At 41.0% G+C, this 22,519-nt stretch overlaps 1 protein-coding gene across 2 annotated transcripts; it reads left to right on the plus strand.

Annotated features, from left to right (window-relative positions):
- The first annotated feature begins 10,460 nt into the window (after positions 1-10,460).
- Positions 10,461-22,066, plus strand: LOC131140498 (F-box only protein 33). 2 transcript variants are annotated; one of them, XM_058090975.1, is made up of 7 exons: positions 10,461-11,191; positions 13,145-13,255; positions 13,936-14,096; positions 14,261-14,469; positions 14,579-14,876; positions 15,154-15,411; positions 21,108-22,066. In XM_058090975.1, exons 1-7 carry the CDS (start codon positions 10,761-10,763, stop codon positions 21,230-21,232), a joined length of 1,593 nt encoding a protein of 530 aa, XP_057946958.1. In that variant the 5' UTR covers positions 10,461-10,760; the 3' UTR covers positions 21,233-22,066. The 2 variants fall into 2 exon arrangements, with proteins under 2 accessions (XP_057946958.1, XP_057946957.1); XM_058090974.1 differs by lacking the exon at positions 21,108-22,066 and having other exon boundaries at positions 10,466-11,191; positions 15,154-20,741.
- Positions 22,067-22,519: the final 453 nt, after the last annotated feature.

The raw sequence follows: 22,519 nt of genomic DNA on the forward strand, positions 1-22,519 counted from the left end.
TAGCCAACTCTATATCTATATATATATATAAACATATATATATATATATATATATATATATATATATATATAGAGAGAGAGAGAGAGAGAGAGAGAGAGAGAGAGAGAGAGAGAGAGAGAGAGAGAGAGAGAGAGAGAGAGAGAGAGAGAGAGAGAGAGAGAGAGAGAGAGAGATAGATAGATAGATAGATAGATAGATAGATAGATAGATAGATAGATAGATAGATAGATAGATAGATAGATAGATAGATAGATAGATAGATAGATAGATAGATAGATAGATAGATAGATAGATAGATAGATAGATAGATAGATAGATAGATAGATTATTATAGAATTATTAGTATGAACTTTTTCTCTGAATTTTTTCTATTTTTTTCTTGTAATATTATGACCTTATTCTCATATTTAGACTTTTTAATCATAATATTATACGTTTTTCCGAACTAATTTTTCTCTCTTTTTTGTTTCTCGCCTTTAATGTTCCATGATTATGCTATTTTCTCATAATATTATGACTTTACTCTCTGAATACTGTTCTTTATTTCATTTTTGCTGGGTTTTTCTGGTTTAATTGTATTATTAGGAAGTGCCGAGGGCCAATAGAAAAATAACCATGGGTCATAAAAAGCAACTGTACTGACTCAAACGACAATTGTGAAAAATATCAACACTTTTTGTTTGTGCAATCTGTGCTTTCGCACCACTTCTGCTAACCATAGAAGTCAGTGGTAGTGTTTTTATATTTTTTGATGCAATATTTCTTCATTTTGAGACGTGACATACAACAGCTTTAAGAAGAAGCAACTGTGTGTTAATAAATGAACAGTTTCTATCATTGCTAGGGGCCCGAGCGCAATAAAGGAAATGTAATCAATTGCTCTCTTCGTCTTCAGATATATGCATGAGCCAAATAAATCTCATTCTCCTCTTCTGTCTTATTCTCATTCATGTGTTTGCAGAGCCAACGGGCCACACAGAGAGACACAAAGGTCTCCAAGCTTTGCATTTCACAAATGAATGCATAGCCACCCTCCATGTTTCCACATAATCCTTCAATTTTTAACCCCGCATTTGGCTGTTTGACTTTCTTCTCTGTGCGGCACCTTTCATGACCTCCCATCCAATTCGAGGGCTGTGTGACAGACGTTCTTAAGGTTTAGAGACCCCCTTTCTTCTACCCTCATAGGGTGCACGCCAATGAAAGTGTTCAGGTGACCAGAAAATGAGGGTATTATCACAGGCATATGCTTGTAGCGACAGAGGATCAGGCGAGATTAAGGCCTATCATGGCTCAATAAAGCACTAAGCTGAAGGACAAACCTGCGGTGTGGACCAAAAGGCTTCCTTCACTCTCTGTTGGCTATTGTTTAACGGGATCAGTGGATACATATTATGTACATGCACACTGGGCTTTTATCTGGGCATGTGGTCGAGAGCGGTCCCCTTGGAGAACGCCTCCGCTTTGTTTACTACCATCAATGTCTCTCTCTAATATTAATATTTAATATTAAAGTTTTGAGATTATAGGAGAAAATCCATTTTGATTTATCTACAATTTAAACAAGTCCACCATTATGTCTAATATCTCCAAGTGTAAGTAAAGCAGTATAAAATAGTTTCACAATGTGTCTAAACGTGATGACAAGTGTTTCAGCGGACAGGGAGTGCTGCCCTTTATCTCTCTCGGCTTGAACAAACTGCGCTGTGATTTATTCGTTTACACCGCTGGTAACAATTGTATCATTTCAACGATGACAGAAAGGCACAAAAGTGCAATGAAAGTTTTCTTGGATGTTTATGAGTCACTTAAGAGTCCAATAACTTTCATCTTTAAGCGGCCGTGGAAGATCACATGCTGAGGAGGGCTGCAGGGCGAGGGGAAACCAGGAGGAGGGACCCAGGTCCATGGAAAAGTGCCGATTATGAGCAGGATAAAAGGAGTCGGTGCCTTCTCCTCTCAGGTTGAATGGATTCAGTCAGCAGGCTGTCCCATACACTGGCCTGCTCCATGCTGACAGAACTTCATAAATTACCACACAATTACCCGGGGTACGACAGAGGGAGGAAAGGCTGGCCCCGAGGGCAAGAGAGTGAAAGGAGCAAAAAGTGCAGAAGCGGTTGCTGAGCAGCACATCATCAGGAGGCACAGGATCCAGGTCCAGATGTTGGCCTTCAAGTTGTGGATTTCCAAATGACGGTTTCTTTCCTGACACTGTCACTGCACATTTGATTAGTTTCTTTAAAGGTCAAGATGTAGGGACTTTCATCCTCTAATGTGACCCCTGTGGTCAGGTTCATGGCTGGTGATGCACAGACTTCTTTGGAGATTATTTTTAAATATTAATATAGGTTGCTCAAAAAAAGGGAATAAGTCCCTTATGTTAGAAATTCATTCATTCATTTTCTACCGCTTTTTCCTCACAAGGGTCGTGGGGAGTGCTGGAGCCTATCCCAGCTGTCTTCGGGCGAGAGGCGGGGTGCACCCTGGACTGGTCGCCAGTCAATCTATGTTAGAAATGTTGTTTTCAAAAAGTAGTAACTGAAAATCTTATTGATTTGTATAAGACATCCATGCACCTTCTCCAGGAAAAAGCTGTAACACTTGTTTGGATAGCCAATCCTTTATCTTGCACGGTGGAAAAAATGGTTTGCATGCAGGCCTCACAGCAAGGAGACCCAAGTTCAATTCCACCCTTGGCCATCTATGTGTGGAGTTTGCATGTTCTTCCCGTGCATATGTGGGTGTTCTCCAGGTACTCCGCAAAAACATGCTAGCTTAATTGGCGACTCCAAATTGTCCATAGGTATGAATGTGAGTGTGAATGGTTGTTTGTCTATATATGCCGTGTGATTGGCTGGCGACCAGTCCAGAGTGTACCCCGCCTCTCGCCCCGAAGACAGCTGGGATAGGCTCCAGCAACCGGTAGAAAATGAATGAATTAATTATTCCTTCATCTTGGCTGTCCAATTCTTCCGCTTATCCTCACGAGGGTCGCGAGTTGCTGGAGCCTATCCCAGCTGTCTTCAAAGGCTATAAAATAAATTATCCTCAGGAATTACTTTTTTAATTATAGTGCGATATATTGATTGTTTTTCACAGCTTTTCTAGGTCGAGTTTTATTTATAAAGCACATTTAAAAGAAACACTTCATGCTGCCCCAAAGTATTGTGTAGGTAAAATACAGGTAAAATCCAGCATGTAAAATATCTAGTTCTGCTAATATTAAAAACTAAACTGCCAATTGGAAGTCCACAGAAGCAGAAGGAGAGATATCCATAATTTAGGGTTTACAATTGCAAATGATCTGTCTCTTCTGGTTTTTAATTTAGACTTGGTACAATGCAAGAGAGAATGGTCACTATGTGCTACTAGTGATAAGTTTCACAAAGTAATCAGGATTTCCAGTTTTTCATTTTAGTAGACTGCTTATTTACTTATTTTGGCTTATCTTGCAAAGAAGATGATAAATTAGTATTAGTTATTCTTACCACTTATTTTCTATCTCGATCATTGCAAAACAAACAAACCAAGACACACACACACACACACACTGATTGTGTCTCCGGCAACGTGCATGTCACACTTTTGAACAGTTGGCCACTTACTGAGGCATGAGGACGGCATTGTGTCGGCAGTCTGCAGACTTCTGCCACTTTTTGCCCCCCCTCCTCACGTTCCCTCTGTCTCCTCCATGTCCCCCACTTGTCTGTGTTATCTAGTAGAAGTGGGGGACCTGCTCACCCAAATAATCTTCCACCCCAATGCCCAGGCACGGCTGCTGCTTTCATCAGCACCACCATTGTTTCAGTCTGTTACGGCTGCTTGTGCTCCCTCACCACAGCAACACACTCACACAAGACACACAGCCCCCCCCCCCCCCACCCCCACCTCCTTTCCTTGTCTCTGTCCCATCTGTGGATAGGCCTGCCATGTGTCTATTCAGAAGGGTGCCGGCGGCAATGTAACTGTATGTGGAAAGTACATGATGCTGTCCTTTTGTGTGGCCCTCTGTCCTCAGCTACTTAGCGCTGACCCTGGGGTCAACACAAACAATAACCTAAATGTTGGTGGCCACTGGCCATCCTCATTGGCGCATGATTGACGAGCTGATCAATGGTGCAAGGGAGTGTGCGCGCACGCACACGTTTGGCTTCTATACAGCCTGTGCAGACCCACTGAATTAAGCGTGTCCTTTTCTTTTAGGATTCCTCTTTAGGAAGGCATCAGGCTAGTTAGTGACACACAATTGATTTCTTTTAGCTTTTTTGCTATACTTCAAACGAATGACTGAAATTTAGCTCAAATTGGCATACATTAATAAAATTCCAAAGTATGTGAACACCATCGGGCTACGTTAAATTGCAGACTTTTATTTTGACAACTACATTTGCATTCTGTATTCTGTATTCTGCATTTTTTTTTACACACATTTAATCCGCATGTCACAGAAGAGGCTCAGGTGGGTGATTACTGGTGCACATTAAACCCGAAATCGCATACGGCTGGATCTGAATACTAATGAGAAAATCTGTGACACATCCAATGTTGAAAATACTATAGGGCAAGTGGTTCATTTCGTACCTGGGCCTTCAGTGGGTACCACCTCCACCACCTTATATATATATATATATAATATATATATAGTTCATTTAGGCATTTCCATGCTTGAAAATGCTTAATTTAGGCCATGTATAAGTACAATTTGTTTCAATATGCCTCTATATATATATATATTTATATATATATATGTGTGTGTGTGTGTGTGTGTATATGTGTATATATATGTATCATATATATACATATATATAGGCATATTGAAACAAATTGTACTTATACATGGCCTAAATTAAGCATTTTCAAGCATAGAAATGCCTAAATGAACTAAAATACAAATAAAAGGCAGAAGAAGCATTCTAATATTAAATGCAGTATTTTACGTTGGCACTAGGTATTTTTACCCAAAGCTGCAGCTGGTACATGTACAGGTAAGAAGATACACGGTCATTTTTTTCAGATCCAGTCAATGTTCACAGGCTGTTCCACAGATGCCACACCAGGCCCAAACCATCATACAGCTGTGTGGGCCCTCTGTGCCATTTATTCTCTTGGAGCACTTTTGTTATTGATATTAGTCTCACTCTTTCCTGTCTTGAAGAGAAACCAAGCCTGCACAACAGGTCCAGTCCTGCTGAGTGCAGCATTAAATATCAATACATGTTTATGAGGGCCCGTAAATACTTGATAGAGAGAAGAAGCAATGAAAGAAAGACTCAAGCATGTCTCCTGCGTGCATGCAGATGGAGGTGAAGGCAAACTGACATACAGTACAAATAATAGGAATAACAAAAGGGACACTGCAGGGTATCGGATTACAATCCATCTTTTCAGGAGAGACATTCAGAAAGTTATACTTCTCCTTTATAAGTTTATATTCAGTCATTTATAGTGCTGTACTATAGAGTAATAGCCCTTTTAAAATTCCACAAGTTAAAGAAGTAATCTATTATTCATGATGGTTCCATTCCTAAAAGGATTCAGGGTTCACGGTGTTGACTGTATGCAGTACTCAAACAAAAGGTCCTATAAAAGTACAACTCTAGTGACTGTGTGGCAGTATATTTCAGGGACAGTGGGTAGGAGGAGATGCACCCCAGCGCCGGCCTTTAAAAGATTAACCCTGAGCCCACAAAAGCACAGGGGGTTATGGGGCCTGGCGGGGGAATGAGTGGGCCGCACGCTGGTTAAACATTGGCCATCTTGGCCCTACTGTTATTGTCTAGTTAGGAGTCCTACCCTGGCCCCCGTTTGCGGTGCAGACACACATCTTGGCAGCCGGAGTGAGCCGATACAAAGGCCGTCGGTGCCCGAAAGGCAAAGATGGAGATGTATGAGTCTAGGGTGGGGTACTCGCCACGTGGGGCCATGGTCGTAAAGCCCAAAGCACGACAGATTGGACAGCAAAGCCCCCCCTCAGTCGTCCTTCTTTCTGTGTGTTGCTGTGACAGTGATAAACGGTGCGCGCAGCCTTCCAGAACAACAAACAGACACTGCCTCATTTCCCCAATGCGGGTGAGGACAGGCAGAAAGGAGGTGCCATCCCATTAGAGCCTGGGCTCAAGGCTGCTGAGGTTGAGGATAAGTGTGTGTATGGGGAGGGGTGCATTAACAATGAGTCCTCAACCAACAGGAGGATGACTGTGGTGTTTTGCTTTCTCCCAAAAAGTGCCATAAAAACTTTCCTTAATTGGTGCTCCATAAAATTAACATCTCCAAACTGATTAGATTTCCTCTCTCCTCAGCCACAATTGTCTGCCTGTGACCCCATCCCCGACATTCGCTTTCAGTCCTTTCACAATTTTATTGGGCATCGCTGAAAGAGGAAACTCATGTAAGATTGTGCCCTTTGCCCTCCATCCCTCCACCTCCCGTTGGTGTTAACAAAGTTAACCACTTGAAACAGTTGCCTTCTGTTCTTCCACTGTAAAAGGAACAGGTGATAATCAATTGATTCACACATAAGTGTTGAATCTTAGTATTAGTTTACTTTACTTTAATTTAGTTTACTTTGCTTTAATACTATACTATACGATACGATAATACTAATGCTAAAGTTTCGATTGAAAGTATGAATGTTCAACAATATGTTTGTTAATGTACTGTAGTACTGTAGTGAGTACTGTGTTGTTGCTCTCTTGCTAGTATAGAAATATGAACAACAGACCTAGAATGTGCTTCCTCTACTGTATGTCAAGTAGAAATGAGGACGGTTTTATGCTGTCAATTTCAACAGCGATCATCCATGAGTTTGATTTTTTGTACTATTTGACACAAACCTGGACCGCAGGTAGGAGCAAGGAGACCTGGGTTCGATTTTTCACTCGGGCATCTCTGTGTGGAGTTTGCATGTTCTCCCCGTGTGTGCGTGTGTTTTCTACTGGTACTCCGGTTTCCTCCCACATTCCAAAAACATGCTAGGTTAATTGGTGACTCCAAATTGTCCATAGGTATGAATGTGAGTGTGAATGGTTGTTTGTCTATATGTGCCCTGTGATTGGCTGGCAACCAGTCCAGGGTGTCCAGGGCGACCGTCATGAAGATAAGCAGTAGAAAATTAATCCATGTTAGGTTAATTGCCAACTCTAAATTGTCCATAGATGTGAATGATTGCTGTGTGGCAATCAATTTATTATTAAATTATGTATTATTGGTTTTCTCTTTATGCTGTTTTGTGGTTATCATTAGTAAAAAAAAAATATTATGTAAGAATTTTTCACCCAAATTAATTATAAAAAAAAGTTATTAAGTATAAAACTTGCTAAGTATAAGCCATTAAACGCATGTAGTATTCTACATTGGTCACTAGGTGTCATTAACTGTTTGGTGAGACAACCACCAAAGCACCAGACTTGGCTTTTATTGCAGATTTAAATTATCACAACACAACAGGCACTTTAATAACAACATGATAAAATCGGATTAGATTTTATGTAGCACTTTTCAAGGCACCCAAAGTGCTTCAAGATGAAGTGAACCCATTCACTCCTTAGTCACACACTTGTGGTGGTATTCTACATCTGTAGTCACAGCTGCCCTTGCGTAGACAGCCAATTGGTGCCAACGACTTCTACGACCACCAAAACATTCGTTCACATTCATATGAGGCCATCGCCCACAACATGTTAAAACTCAGCTCTGAACCCCCCCAATATCACTTCCTGCCCACCGTTCTGTAAAGTTTCAGCACCACTCCAGGATCATATTTGCTTCTTTGTGGCTTTGGCTGTATGTTTTGAGTCAATGTATTGCTGGAAGACCCATCCACGACCCTGGCTATTGGATGATTTGTGTGGTCTCGTTTGACCGAACTCTACTGTCAGCAGGCAGCAGTGGGAGGGACATAAGACCTTGTTAGGGAGAGGGACCATCATTGATATACGCATATCACGGGGAAAGTGAGGGTTAAAGAGCGGGAACATACTCGCACATTGTGATGCAAAGGGCACGGGAGGGTTAAACCAGGTTCTACTCAGCCCCTTGACCCAGGGAATCTTTGAAGCTGTAGCCTTGAGGACATAGGCCCCCTCAGGGAGCTCAGTGTGGCGCAGCCCTGGGACTGGGTTACTACCACACAGTCAGCGGGATTTGGGGACATGTCTTTTGTCCTCAAAGAAAATCTACGTGGCTTTGGGTGGGGCCGGGGGAAAAGGTTACATGTGAGGAGCATGGGGAGCGAGGATTAAGATCAAAACAAACAGACAGGGGAGACACATCATCTCACTTTCTCAGCAACTGGTGAAGTAGCTGATTACATGATGTGTGTCACTCACTAGAATAGGGTGCTCATGTATAGACTGCTAGTAATATTTAAAGAAATCAAGACATTTTGATCCCAATGGATACAAAATACAGCATTTCCAGCAGGTTGTACAAAGTATTAACATCATTACAATATTAACAATAATTTAGGCTCCCGTGATTTCATGTAAAATAATTATTTCTTATTGTGGGATTTCACTAAATAGATACACTTGAATTAATGGTTGGGTTTTCCTCTTTTTTCCATTGTGGTCCTATATTTTTTCGGAAAAAAAATATTAGAAGCTAAAGAAAACATCTTAACCAGGGTTTCCAATAATTATGGAAGGCGGTTGTATATTTGTAGGAAATGCGCCCTCTAGTGTCGCCATTCGATTCAGTGCAAGCACCAGAAGACATTGTACTATATACTGACTGCTACAGTACTGCTACAGCGGCTTACATTATACTGTAAATTAACGTTGACATTGAAAATAACACTTTACTTGTTGAATGTGTATATTTTTAATTTAATTGAAATACAACACACACACCGTCCGATCAACCTGAATAATTCAACATTTGCTTGTGGAGATGAGAAGCTAACTCATGTTAGTATAGTTATATAAAAACTGATGATTGATAATGTCTGACTGGCCTTTGAAGCCAGAGGTTCCATTCTACTGTATTTGATGTAAGCTTGGCTTGGTATAGTTAAACTGACCGACAATGCAATAGATTAGAAGGCCTCAACACTCTTTATGTCCACCAATGGAATTCCTACTTTGTGTTTCTCCAACCAAAGGTCAGACAAAGAGGTGTGCATAAAGGCCAGAACTGAAAGGTGAGGTGAGCAATTTCCAGTGTATGTTAACTGCCATGTTGGCATGGATTCCTAATTCCTAATTCTAATTCACATAAAGAGTGGAGCAAAGGTATTTAAAATCACAATTAGTATCACAATTACTGTGATTTCCGTCTTGTGTTACTCCAGTTGTATGACAGAGGGCGCTGTTGACCATTCTCAGAGGAGAATGGGGGGCATTCACAAGCATGACAGAAAGACACGTGATGTGGTCACAAGTTACATGCATAGGCGACATTTTACAGTTAATATCAGGGCACCTCAATATTACTATGAAGCAATCCAGGATGATATTATCAATCAAAAAAAAGATAAGTAAAACACCAGCAAGAACAACAAAATGAAGACTTTGGAATGGCCAAGACAAACTCCTGACCTGAATCCTATTCAGATGCTGCGGCATGACCTTAAAATCAAATGGAGGAAATGTAATTTAAATGTTGCTTGCTTTAGAAATGGTTGTGGAAGAGAAGGGGGTGTGTCTGAGAACGAATGACCCAATTAATACAGGGGTGGGCAAACTACGGCCCAGGGGCCACATCCGGCCCGCCAAGTGTTTGAATACGGCCCGCCCAATCTTTCAAAAGTATTTAATTTAAACTCAACATACAACCTGGCATCATGGCCTGAGCCAACCTTTTGATGGTTGTATCAATTTCGTTGTTTGACATGGTCTGTTGTTTACAAAGTGCTCCTGAAAAAAGAGACACAAGCACATAATAATAATAAAAAATAAAATAATAATTATGATATTATTATTATAAATATTATGATTATTATATTTATTATATTAATGCTAATTATTATATTAATTATATATAATAATGTTGTTATATTTGCATATTTTACATAATAATAATAGAATCATTATTATTTTAATTTTATTTTAATGATTATAATATTTTATTATTTTTAAAATATTTAAATATAAATATAAAATAATAAATAATAATAGCAGATTGCATGACAATTTTACAGATACAATAATACCAGGTGGACTGTTACGTGTAAAATATATTGTCTGCCCCCCCCCCCCCCCCCCCCCCCCCGGAAATGTTGTTATATCAATGCGGCCCGCGAGTCAAAAGTTTGCCCACCCCTGCATTAATACATCAATTTTCAGTACCGCTTGTCCTCGCTAGGGTCGCGGGTATGCCGGAGCTCAAGTAAAAATCACATTTCCAACTGGGAAACACCGCCCCCTCACAGTAAAAATCGGTATGGCAAAAATAAGAGCACACAGGGCGAATCCATTGAACGCCTATCTGACGTGCACACACCGACTACTAACACTGCTGTTGACAGTACTGAACACCTCGATGTGTTTGATTAAAATAGCACTTCAAATAATACCCCAAACTCGCATATGGAGTTTTGTCCATGTTGCGGTGTATGTTGTTGACATGTTCTCCCCCTGCAGCGACAGGAAGTGGTGCCGTCCAATAGTATTGAAGGTAAAACTGGGAAGCGGTTGGTTTTCAGCAAGAAAAGAAGACGGTTGATAGTATCCACCGTGTCATAGGATTTTAACCACTTTAAGGGGGCTGTGACTGTTCGACGTCTGAGTGCTTCGACAAAACTGTTTCGTAGCTCGCCATGGCTCTGTGCGGTGGTGTCGGAGCCATGGCTCTACCAAGCGAGCTAATCGTCCATATATTCTCCTTTCTGTCCGACCGAGACAAGCTTCGGGCCTCGGCCGTTTGTTCGCGGTGGAGGGAGTGTCTGTTCTATCCAGCTCTTTGGACAGAACTCAAACTACGAATTGGTGGTGGTGGTTCCAAGTCTGAGGAGACACTGAGGTTGGAGTTCCTCATGCGGAAGTTCGGCGCTTTCGTGCGGGAGCTGCAGCTGGAACTCGCTCCCACGGAAGTCAGCCTCGGTTCCCTCAACAACGAACCGTCGTCGACCAGAGTCGACCTGCCTCCTGGTCCTGGCAACGACCAACAACTCTCCAAGCGATGGAGAGACGCCATGAGTGCCTACTTGGACCAGGTGTTGTGTGTGTTCACCAGCATCAGCAACAACAGGTGACCTTAGTCTTCATTTTAATTTAAAGTGACTATTTGTGTTTTATTTGTGGCCAGTTTGAAATCTATGTCCCATTATTTCCGGAATGTATTAGAATTGAGACATATTTTGTGCGTAGTCTTATGCTAACTGCGGCTAGCTCGGCTAGCATACGCAAAGTGACATTAGGAGTTACGTAACACTATCACGTCTCTTCAGATGGCAAACCGGCTATTTTGTCAAACCGACATTATTCGCCTGCAGCGAGTAGAAAGTTGTATGAAAAGGCGTTTGTAATGCAAACATTGAACGAACAAGAATACTGCTTTGTGTTTAGTGCGTTATGTTTTGAGAGGCCTCAGATAGAACAACTGGAGAGGCCACTAGAGGTGGGGAGAGTGATGCAACTACCGATATTATGAATACCATTGTATTGCTATACGATCGATGAGTTCGGTATTTTCTCTTCTTTTTATATATTTTGCTATATTTATAAATAAAAGAACTCTCGGGCCAAATATTTTGCTAATATTTTGCTAACTAATATATTAGTATTTAATTTATTTACAAATTTCCCCATTGAGGGACGAATAAAGGCATATCTTAATTTGCCCCAACAATTGATGGCTTATACTGCCATTAGAATTTAACATTTTATGTTGTTAAAATACTATTTGTTTGCCAAAAATGTTTGACCTGTGTTTTATTCTGACCATAACCATGATCAACAAATCAGAGGAATCAATCACAAAATCATCAAGTGCTCTTGAAAAAGTATAGGTTTTGACGATACTGGTCCTGTATTATTTTGGTTTTGGCATTACGATACCAACATTTGCTGTATCTCCCATCTATGGGGGCCACAGAAAGCTTTGTTGGCATGACTTGCTGAAATCAGCAATGACCTTACAACCACACATACAACCAAAACAAGTGTGTGTGAATGGTGCAGCTGTGCTATGTCAAAATTGCAGAACTGTAATAAATGCTGCTTGCAGGAAGTTTTCTCACACCTACCTAGGTTGTGATTCTGCAAACTAACTTTCTGTCACATATTCCATATTCCGCGGTCAGAGGTTATGTAAGCTATTAATGCTATTAAGGCATTTGTCTCTTACACAAATCATTTTCACCGCTGGCCTCAGTGGCCTTCAAATAGCGTTGTGATGCGGTAATGTACTCTGCGACCAAGGCGACTCTTGTTGCTGCCGCTTCCTTTATGGTTATTTTAAGCATATTATTGGTGAAGTTTTGTGTTGTGATATCAGGTGTGGGAACTGGCAGTCAGGTCACATTTCCCTTCCAAATAAACGGCAAGGCAGTATGCTCCATCAAAGTTTCACTTCTGACCAAACCCAACTCTAAACCCTCAAGAGTGAGTTTTGAATTTCTGTATGCTTAATTGCTGTAACTATTTCAAACTAGTGGATTGTAACCAATATATTCTCAATCATTTCATATTAAGCCAGACAATCAATGTATGCACTACAACTAGTTTCCCTAGGGAGACAATAACCTGTGGCACAGTCACAGTCATAACAATCATAACAGTTGTTACATTGTACTTTTGGAGAATTATCAACGTGTATGAGTGATGTTCTGAGGGGTAAACAAGACAAGAAAGAAACACTGAATTAGAGAGTAATTGTCACAGTTGATCAACTTTTGTGGTCCATTTAATGTTTTAAAGTCTTTTTTTTTTACATGGTTTAAATAAAGTTTACATTCTGATCGGAGGACAGAAGAACGTTGTTTCACTTCTGTCTTTTTTAATAGTCTTTTCGGTCAGATCCAGTACCGATACTAATAGTGTACAGAAAAGCTGAAATGCTGTTTGTTGGATCTTTTTTTGTTCCCTATTATCGGAATTGACATTCGCTACAAAAGATCCAAATAGGTTGGGTCCTAATTATATTGTATCCTTTTTCCTGTTTTCAATTCCAACATTTTCTCTTCCCTTGCCTCTCTGTCAGGAACCTGCAGAAGTTGAGTCTGTATGGTGACACCTGTGCTCTCCAACAGGAGGGACTCCTGGACAGTTCCAACCTGCATCACATTCATCAGGGCCACAAGAAAATCAACGAGTAAGCCCAAGCATTGCAACATAAAAACCTTTTAAGATCCAAAGCCAATCTTGCTTTCAAAAAATATATATTTTTACACCAATGTCATGTAAATTATATTGGCCTTTTTTTACCGAAGTGCAATTAAGTAACATACAAAACACAGTACATTAAGAAAAGTAAAGTACGAAAAGAATACATGTCATTGTTCACAACACAAAAACATGAGGTTGATTTAGCTTTAGTGCCACTGACTACTGTTACAAGTTAATTGTGAATATTGAATGTGTTTTGCCGTTGTTTCATTGCTTTACTGCCAGCACTGTTTTGTTTTACAAACACACTATAATCTCGATTAAGCATTTCCGCTTTTAACCAAGTTTGTGATCATGGAAGCTGTTGATGAACTGTGGTTCTGCACACGCTGACCTTGAAAAGGAGATAATTTTCAAAGCTCATTCTTGGCCTTCAGAACAGACAATGCGTAAAATCCCTGAGCTATTACTTGCCGCTTTGGCACTTGTTTACACACCACAATAAGCGCTACCTTCTTTTTTCAAGTACATTGTGGTGTACACAGTTGCACATTTCTTTCTTTTCATGAAATGATCTTGTTTTTGCATAACCTTTGTTTGTTCTTATTTTAACCGCTTTCAACTTGTTCATAGGATCCTTGTCCTTCTTTTCACCTCCCTCTGCAGGATCCAGCGGTTGTTCAGAGAGTTGTTGTCTAACAGCAGGCAGCTTCGGTGGTTGTCTTGTAGCTTCATGCTTGGTCTGGTGACTTCCACCTCCTTAGCATGCCTGTCCAATCTTTCCTCCGAGACCTTGCAGCACCTCAGCTTATTAGACCACCAGCTTGGTACGTAAGGAGTCAGAAAACACAAGTAATCTTCATTAATGGTAATGGTTGAATTGTGTTTGAACATCCATACAAATTACAATGGAATACATGAATGTGTTATCTAATAAAAAAAAAAACTAAACTAATAACGTTAAAAATCATCACCTCAACTTTACTTTCAGGTCCACTCATCTCACCATCAGAATTGGATCGTCTTTCATCTCTTCATTCTCTGGCTCTTGATTTCTCTGATCTGACATCTGAGCTTTGTGGTCTGCTGGCATCACCCCATCGCACTGCGCTGCATCGTCTCTCCCTGCTGCTCAATGGCGCCACTCTGGAGTTCAAATCATTAGAAGGCACAGCCACAGAGGATGATTGGAAAGCACTGGTAAAGCAATAACCCGCCCACTGATTATCCATCTTTTGAGTAACAAAATGTGACAGCTGATTGATGGTAATATACATACACATCATGGTAGTTTGTCCATTCCTCTTAGGTACGAGTGAGTACCAACTTACGAGTGTACATCATGGCTGTAGAGGTCAACAGCTCAGAGCTCCTCAGGGTTCTAAAGCCAAGCCTTCCGCTGGAACGCATCCACCTGGACAGTTACAGCACTCTGGTGTCCGACGCCACCCTGGAGCTCATCGCCCAGCAATACAACAAAACGCTGACACATTTCCTTTTACTGAGGGATGACCCAGATTTTCCAGACCTCAGTGTCAATCGCAATGAAGATCCATTGGTCCTCTTAGCTTGGAGATGCACTCAGTTGGCTGTGCTGATGATACACGGTGGGTGAGCTGCTTCTTCCAGCAGTATACATTGGAACCTCTGAAGTCATACGTGATCTGTTCAAAAAATTTTTTTCACAAAGGAAATTGTAATTGAAAGAATTCACTGATAATTAATTAGTATGCCATGTAAATGTAATTAATAATTGTAGACATAGTTTTCCTTTTTTGTGTTGTTTTTCAATATTTTGTAACAGAATAATGAGAGCAATGTGACTACATCGGTATCAAATAGTCAAATGGTTTGACATGGATGTCTGCACGTATTTCATTCTAGGCTACACAGTGTGGTCCCACAACTTGGTGGCAATTTCCCGGCTCCGTGGCTCCAGTCTGCGTGTCCTGACAGTGTCTGAGGAGAGCATCGACTTTGACCCTGACCAGCCGGTGTATTTGGAAGGTGATCCAGTTCATAACCTGGTGAAAGAGGTCTCACAGGGTCTTGGCCGAGTGTGGCACCCATGCATGGATTACAGCCTGGTTTTGACGGAACCCACCCAGCACTTCCATCATGAGCTGCAAGCCTTCAGCATGGGCATGTAGGCCAGTATGGCCATAATCTAATAGAGCGTGGCCGATGCTGTGCCAAGACCAGGCTAGACCAACCAACACACTGAAGTAAATCCACACCTCTAAGGTAGTTCTTAACCAAAATATATATATTTTTTTCCATTTTATGTTTTCTGTTGTTTAATGTACAGGGGTTTTAGCACACAATGGAGGTAAAACTATTTCCAAAAGGTGTCTAGTGCTAGCTTCCTGATTAGTTCCATGTTCTTTATACACCTTTTAGTAGCCACTTAGACATGGAATGTTGTAGTGCTAAAAGTGGGTCTCCCTAGTTCCTGTATTTCATGGCTCGGTCTGGTCTGGTCTTGCACAAAGAGCTTGCCATTTTTTGCTCTATTTAATTATCTCCAGGGCCATTGTATGATGTAACTTTTGTTTCAGTTTTTTGGCTCTTTTTTTTTTCTCTCCAATTACCTCCCACCCAATTACTGTAGGTGTGTAATTGTATGTTTTCCCTGTATGGTGTTTCCCTCACCTGTACTGGCTTTGTGTGTATTTAAATATTTCTATTAGAACACAACAGGACAGGCAGGCTGGTTCGGTAATGAATCGGTGGGATTTAGTCGGAAAATGAGCTGCGTGTGTGTGTGTGTATGCTAGACACAAGTTTAAGGTTTGAAGGTTTTGTTTTGTTTTGTTTTTTTTTTTTACCATGGCTTTGTGTCTCACCCACTCCAGCAAAAGTTGTTTGTGAGCATACTGATTAATCACTTCCTGGGAAACAACCTTTATTGCTTGTGGTGCTTTGAGAGAGCACCCTGTGTACTTGTCTGCTAGGTTTAAGAACCATGGGTTCCAGGGTGGACATTTGAAATGTAAAATTGCTGACTTGGGGCTGGCGCTGCTCTCGGTTTGAAGAGTTCTCAATGCCATGCCTTCTCCTTTGCCGCCTTTTACAGCTGACAAAGGTTGTTTTGCATGGTGAAAATGGTTGTATTGGGGAGATTGAGCACCTTAATGGTGGAGTTACGTAGATTCTTGGTAGAGGGTTGAATCTATCACAATTTCCACCTCTTAAAAACTTTTTTCGTAACCTCACCAGTTTACTAAACAGTCACCCCTGTCTTCCAGTGGTTGTTCATGGGCAAACTAACATGTTCAGCCCCCTCACAATAGAACCCACACATTATTTTCATGAGTTATTATTAGCTTTTATTAATTTACCTTGCTGTGTCTTCAACAGGTAAAGACATTTATATCCACATATGCGCTACCATGGGACCCATGACGGCAAGAACAATAGTGAGGTTGTGAGTAGAAACTGGATGTTCCTTCCGTATGTCACTGCTTTAGAAATCGTTTTTACTCCAACAGCAGATAAACCGATGACAAAGCTTCTATGGTGTGAAATACTCTTCCAAGCTGTGCATGAGGTGCAGCATTGGTGGGCTGTGATCTGATGAAGTACAGGGAAAAGAAAACATGCACTGAATGTAATTTAGCGATGTCTCTCTGCCGATTCAACTTGTTTTCTAGTGGTGTTTGATTCCTGCTAAACATTGGCCTTTTTTTAGTTGAGGTGGGGACGATAAATAGTTTGGTTTAGGGCTGTGAAATGGCACCTACGGCACAGCTATAGGACTCATCACCGTGGTGACAAGGTGTCTTTCAGTCTCAGGTAAAGCTGTTAACATCCCTTCTGACTGGGACCGTATTGGTAAAAATGGGTGTGGAAATAAGCACTTGTAATGCTGATGCTCTTTTTTTTTTTTATTTTCAAGTTCCTCTTGAGTCACAGTTGCCTTGGAAAACACCCCTTTGGTCTGGAAACGGTTGTTGATGGTGCTGGTTATTTTGCCATCTGATAAACACTCCGCTTTGATGGAGGGTCACTGAACCTAATCATACATTTGTTTTCTAAGAATTAGGTTAATAAATGTGGATGAATGGTAAACATTTTTGTCACCATTAAGATATGAGTAGGCGTTTCTTTGGAATGGCTGTCAATAGATAGCCTGCTGGGCCCAGGTCATATCTGAACTGAATGTAGTCGATTTTCAGGGTATTGTGGGTGTTTAGCGTGTTCTGGCTGCTTGCCTCTTCCTCAGCCACAGAGGCATCACTGACCGATCGTACTTGCTGCAATTGGAGTCCTGTGCAAGAACTTCCAAGCCAGGCGTTGTAGACAGAATATCGTTGAAAGGTTTGGTACCTGCAATAGCAGTGGTGTTTTTATGAAGGCTTTTTCTGAGCACACGGTAACATAAATGCAGGCTATTTATCTTCAATCTGTAGACTAGCTTTACATTTTCCTTCCAAATGGCTCTGTCTTGTTTATCTGTGTACCCACCTTGGCTCTGTATTGCACACTATGAAGGTCCATATCAAGGTGTTTTATACAGTATGTTGTTTGTGACTGATGGTCCAGCAGTTGGCTTGGTCATGGTCGAATTGGTTTCTGCTGATGAGCCTGCAGCTGCCAATGGTTTGATGGATGATGATGGGACCGTTTTGTTCCTGGTCCATATCTCAGGATGGGATTGTTGTACTTTGGGTACAAGAGTTGTGTTTTTTTTTTTTTAAGGTTGTCTATGACTTCTGCATATACACTCACAGCTCCTGCATCCTGAAGATGGGACAGCACAACCAGCGAAACACATCCTGAGCAAAATATGTATTTTAGATTAGCTTTGCTTTTTTTTTCCTTTTTATTTGTGCATTTTAGGTAGTTTAATGTTTATACACTGACAAGGCATGGGAAATTCAAGCAATACATGATACAAAATATAAATAACATTTTCATTTGACACAGCAAACATAATTTTTAGAAAGAACCTTAAGAATCTGAATGACTTTTAAGAATCGTCTTTGTCCTTACCAAGATTGGAGCTACTACAAATTACTCTGCTCATTAATTCATAAACATGTTTCTGTGTATGTGACAGCTATTTGGCAATAAAAATTGTGTGACTTATTTAGATAATTTGTTGCTCCAGTAGTTACACCTTTAAAGACATGACAATTAGATACATCTTAACTCGGTCACCACTTAAAACCCCTCTTTGCGGTGTCTTACTTGTTTAGACATACCGTTACCAGCTTAAGAGGATGTTTTTATCCGTGTGTTCAGTAGAAATGATGTGTCCAACAATGTTTGTATCAGCACCGCCCTTGTTGGTTTTGTTTTGTTTGTAGGGCAGGGTGTTTGCTCATTCTCATTCAACTTTTGCATGGAATGCAGCAGGAAGGGAAGTCACTTGTCTCAGGGTACAAACAAGGAGTAGAAGGAGGGAGAGAAACAGTATCTCAGGCCTCGAATTTGATCATGAGGTTAGCAGTCACCTGCTCTCCTCCTCCTTTCATGCGTTGCTGCCAAAGACCACAAATGGAGCAAAACGTGTCCACTGAGTCTATCTGAAGTGCCCGTTCAGTTAGCAGGCTGGTCCAGTAGTTTTGCTTCTACTCTTCACATTCTGGTCATTTTTCCATTCTGCCTTTTGTCTTTGTGGCGTTTTCTGCTGCTAGTTAATGGACGCTTCTCCCTGTGTGATGCACTTTGCTGGGCCAGTGAATATGTCTGCAGCTCTCATGTCAGGAGATCAGTGTTTGAGGGCACACAAACCAAAGCAGACTCACTGCATGTGTAAAAATGAAGGAGTATGGAATATATGTTATCGTCAGCCGTTTAAATCTTGCATGTCTTGACTTAAAAACAGTCGGCATGGTTGCACACCCTGGCTAGATTTGCAGCACAGTTGTGGAGTCCCCATAGTATGAATACAACTTTCCACCATATGTTTTTTTTAAATTGCGGGTAGCCTCTTTCACTGTGAGTGAGTGAATGTAAAGGTGATGAGAACACCACGGGGAAACTAAACACTTCTTTCAGGCGCTACATCCTGGTGAGGACAAAACCTGTGACTGGGGTCAACCTGGCCAGTATGAGATTAAATGAATCCATTTTTAAACACGCAAGTGAAATTCCTCTACCAGGCTGGCACTGGAAGTATTTTTGATGTGTTGTGCAGCCTTTGGTGAAATATGTCAGGAGTGTTTAGTACTCTGGAGCTGCTCGAGATGTTGGGAACAGGACATTCCACATGGGTGACTCTCAGGCCATCAGACTGACGTAACAGCTAACAACATACTTTAGAGTGTGCATGGAAAATAAAGATTTATATATGTATATATGTATACACACACACACATATATATTTTTACTTTGAATTGATTGGTGTGTTTGCAAAGACGAGGACGCAGCTCGGCACACCAGAGAACCAGCTGGACTGAGCAGAGTGTCGGTGTGATATCATTTAGGGGTGATTCTTTTTAAGTGTGTGAGGATTTCAAGGATGTGTGTTTATGCAAAGATTCGTGGGCCTTTTTGAGAAGGCAACCTACTCAAGACTGCAATGAAGTTGCTTCATTTTTAGTGCACACACACTTGCCGTTTTGGACATATGCAGAAAGCGTTTCACACACAACCGCACTCGGCTGTGTGTATTGAGGTGGTTGGTTATTCAGGTCACCATTACCAGCAGCTACCGCACACTGATGTGTGTCAGTTGATTGAACCTGTGCTGTGTAAAATTAGCTTGCGTTTTGTTTCTGTACTTGTGTAAAAAGACCGTCGCAGGACCAGTATGGCCTGATGGGTAACTAAGTCACAGAGCTGGGCTCTAATGTATTCCATCAACGACAGTTGGCCTCAACCGTTGAATAAAACTGTTGCTATCGCAGAACTGTAGACAAAAAATGGTTTTGTCTTGAGTTTGATTGAATGTGTCTGTTCAAACACCAATTAGCTACAAACACTGGCATGGGGGGCGGGTCTGTGTCCAGTGTGTTCATGTAGTACCAAAGCAGCAGACTGCATCAGTCCAAACAGCCTCCAAAACCACAGACCAACCCCACCAGTTTCATCTCCACTTAGATTGTGACTCAGTCGGAGTGCCAGTTCCAAGTGTTACATAATATTGCCTATCAGGATGTGTTGGAAACTGGCCCTCAAGTGTAGTAAAATAGTTATTTCAGAGACAACTTCAAATATTTCCCTTGTTTTTTTCTCCCTTTTTATTGCTTTGACAGTAGACTACTATTTGTAAATGCATGACTCTGACTGAGTTCACATAAGTAAGGCGATGGCGTTTGTTTTCTGTCACTGGGGAAAACACTGGATGTGCATTGCGCTGGTTAAAGTCAGTGTAGACATATTGCCTTGGGTGACATCTGGGTGGTTCTCACTTTTTTGCAACTATACAGAAGGAAACAAGCCAACCTCTGCTTACTACATCCCAGTGTGTGATATTTTTGGATTTTGTGGTGATACAAATGCAATTTTGGACTTAGAGAAAACAAACAGGGCACCAAGTTGCAAATAGAATAACCTGTCAAAGTGGTGTTCACCATTCAAATGACAAGTGTAGCTCCTGGCTTTGTCGTGACATCATCCAAGGTCAGTGTGGGTCAACTGTCTTGCTATCTCAGTTACAGTGGCTCATATGTTTCTGGCCAAAGTTCCTGTTTAAGCAGGCAGGCACGCGGGCCTCACAACTATGCAAGGGGAATGCATCTAATCCACACTCTTTGACTAGTTTTCTGTTTTGTGTGTTCTGCACCGTCACACGTTAGAGGCAAGGACAGGATATGATAACGACTTGCAATGACAACACACTTGGCCTTATGATGATTTATGAAATCGTATCGTTTCCTTTTTTTAAGAGCTTAAGATTCTGGTCAGTCAGCCCAGCGACAGCAGTGGTGACGGCAGGCTCACTCTTGGTCTCTGTGAGACTGGCTCGATGGCCCCAGTTTTATCGTGGTACGAATGTTGTGCATTTGTTTAAAATCAGGACAATTTGCAATAACAGCAGTCTTACTAGCAGTGCTGACAGCGCCTGGCTGCGTCTCTAGAAAACCATAGAAGAAGAGATATAATCTTTAAGAATATTACATCTATAAACTGTCATAGTGCATATTTGTAGAAGTATCAACTATTCATTTCTGTGGTGTATACATAAATACATGTCCAGGTTCAATTTATGAACATCAAGTATGTTATGAAAATCACCCAGACTTTGTACATCAGAAAACTGTGTGCGCGTGTGCGCATCTGATAGCCGTGTTCCAGTGTGACTGTGTTTGTTAGAGTGTGCACATAGGACTCGTATATTTGACCTTTTTTGGGGGGGGGGGTTAGTATGGGATCTCAATCATCCCATATCACAACCGGACAAGATTTCAGCTGTATTAGATTACTTTTCAAATTTCAAATGTATTTACTTCAGCTAAGATACAGTGCAAGATGAAGAACTGGTTTAACACCAGCTAAATCAAACTTACCGGGAAAAAGTAATTTCCTGTTTTTCGTTCTAATATTTCTCTATAAAGCAACTGAAATTATTGTAATCTTTAATTTAAATGATTTTTTGGACTGCCCTCAGCAAGTATTCCTAATGTGGTGTGTGTGTTGAGCCGAGCTCCCAAGCTGACAGGTCCAATTTGCTCATTGAGAACAGTATTGATCCACAGCTGTTGTGTTGTGGCAAAAAAAATGGAGGGTTGACACAAGCCTCTGCATAAAACATCTCACCAAACATGAGGGGGGAACGCGGCAAAATGTTTTGACTCTTGTGTTGAATGAATGCTTCTTCTTTTAGTCAGTGAATAAAAGCATCAGAAATGTATTTTGCTTCTCTTGTCTTTATTTCTCTGCCTCGTCACCTCCAATGCAGTGTGAATATTACATGATATATAATGTATTGTATTACAGTATGTTATTGGAGATGTAGTGGCTTGAAGTCTCAACTGTCACCAGGAACAACAGGACTACAAATTCAAAAACGGTCTGTTTTAATGTATTCCGGACATGCCCACTCTGCTGTGATTAGTCACACTCCCAAGCACTTCTGAGGACTTCTGGACACCATCTGTAGTAAAAAAAAATATGGCCATTACACATGGCAGGACTGCCAGTGTTTAAAAAAAAAAAAAAAACTCTGCTCGACCACTGACTGCGGTGGGTAAAGGCTATTAGCAAGTCCAGACATTGGTGAGCTTGTAATTGCACTCCACTTATGCACACTCTATAATGCTACACAGACAACCTCTTACACAAAATAAACACAGTTAGG

This window comes from Doryrhamphus excisus, chromosome 13, assembly GCF_030265055.1.
Source record: "Doryrhamphus excisus isolate RoL2022-K1 chromosome 13, RoL_Dexc_1.0, whole genome shotgun sequence".
NCBI lineage: Eukaryota > Metazoa > Chordata > Actinopteri > Syngnathiformes > Syngnathidae > Doryrhamphus > Doryrhamphus excisus.

Coding starts and splice junctions, on each gene's coding strand:
- LOC131140498 (XM_058090975.1), top strand. CDS start 10,761: ATGGCTCTGTGCGGTGGTGTCGGAGCCATGGCTCTACCAAGCGAGCTA. Junction 13,256..13,935: donor GGCCACAAGAAAATCAACGA/GTAAGCCCAAGC, acceptor CTCCCTCTGCAG/GATCCAGCGGTTGTTCAGAG. Junction 15,412..21,107: donor GCTGCAAGCCTTCAGCATGG/GCATGTAGGCCA, acceptor CCTTTTTTTAAG/AGCTTAAGATTCTGGTCAGT.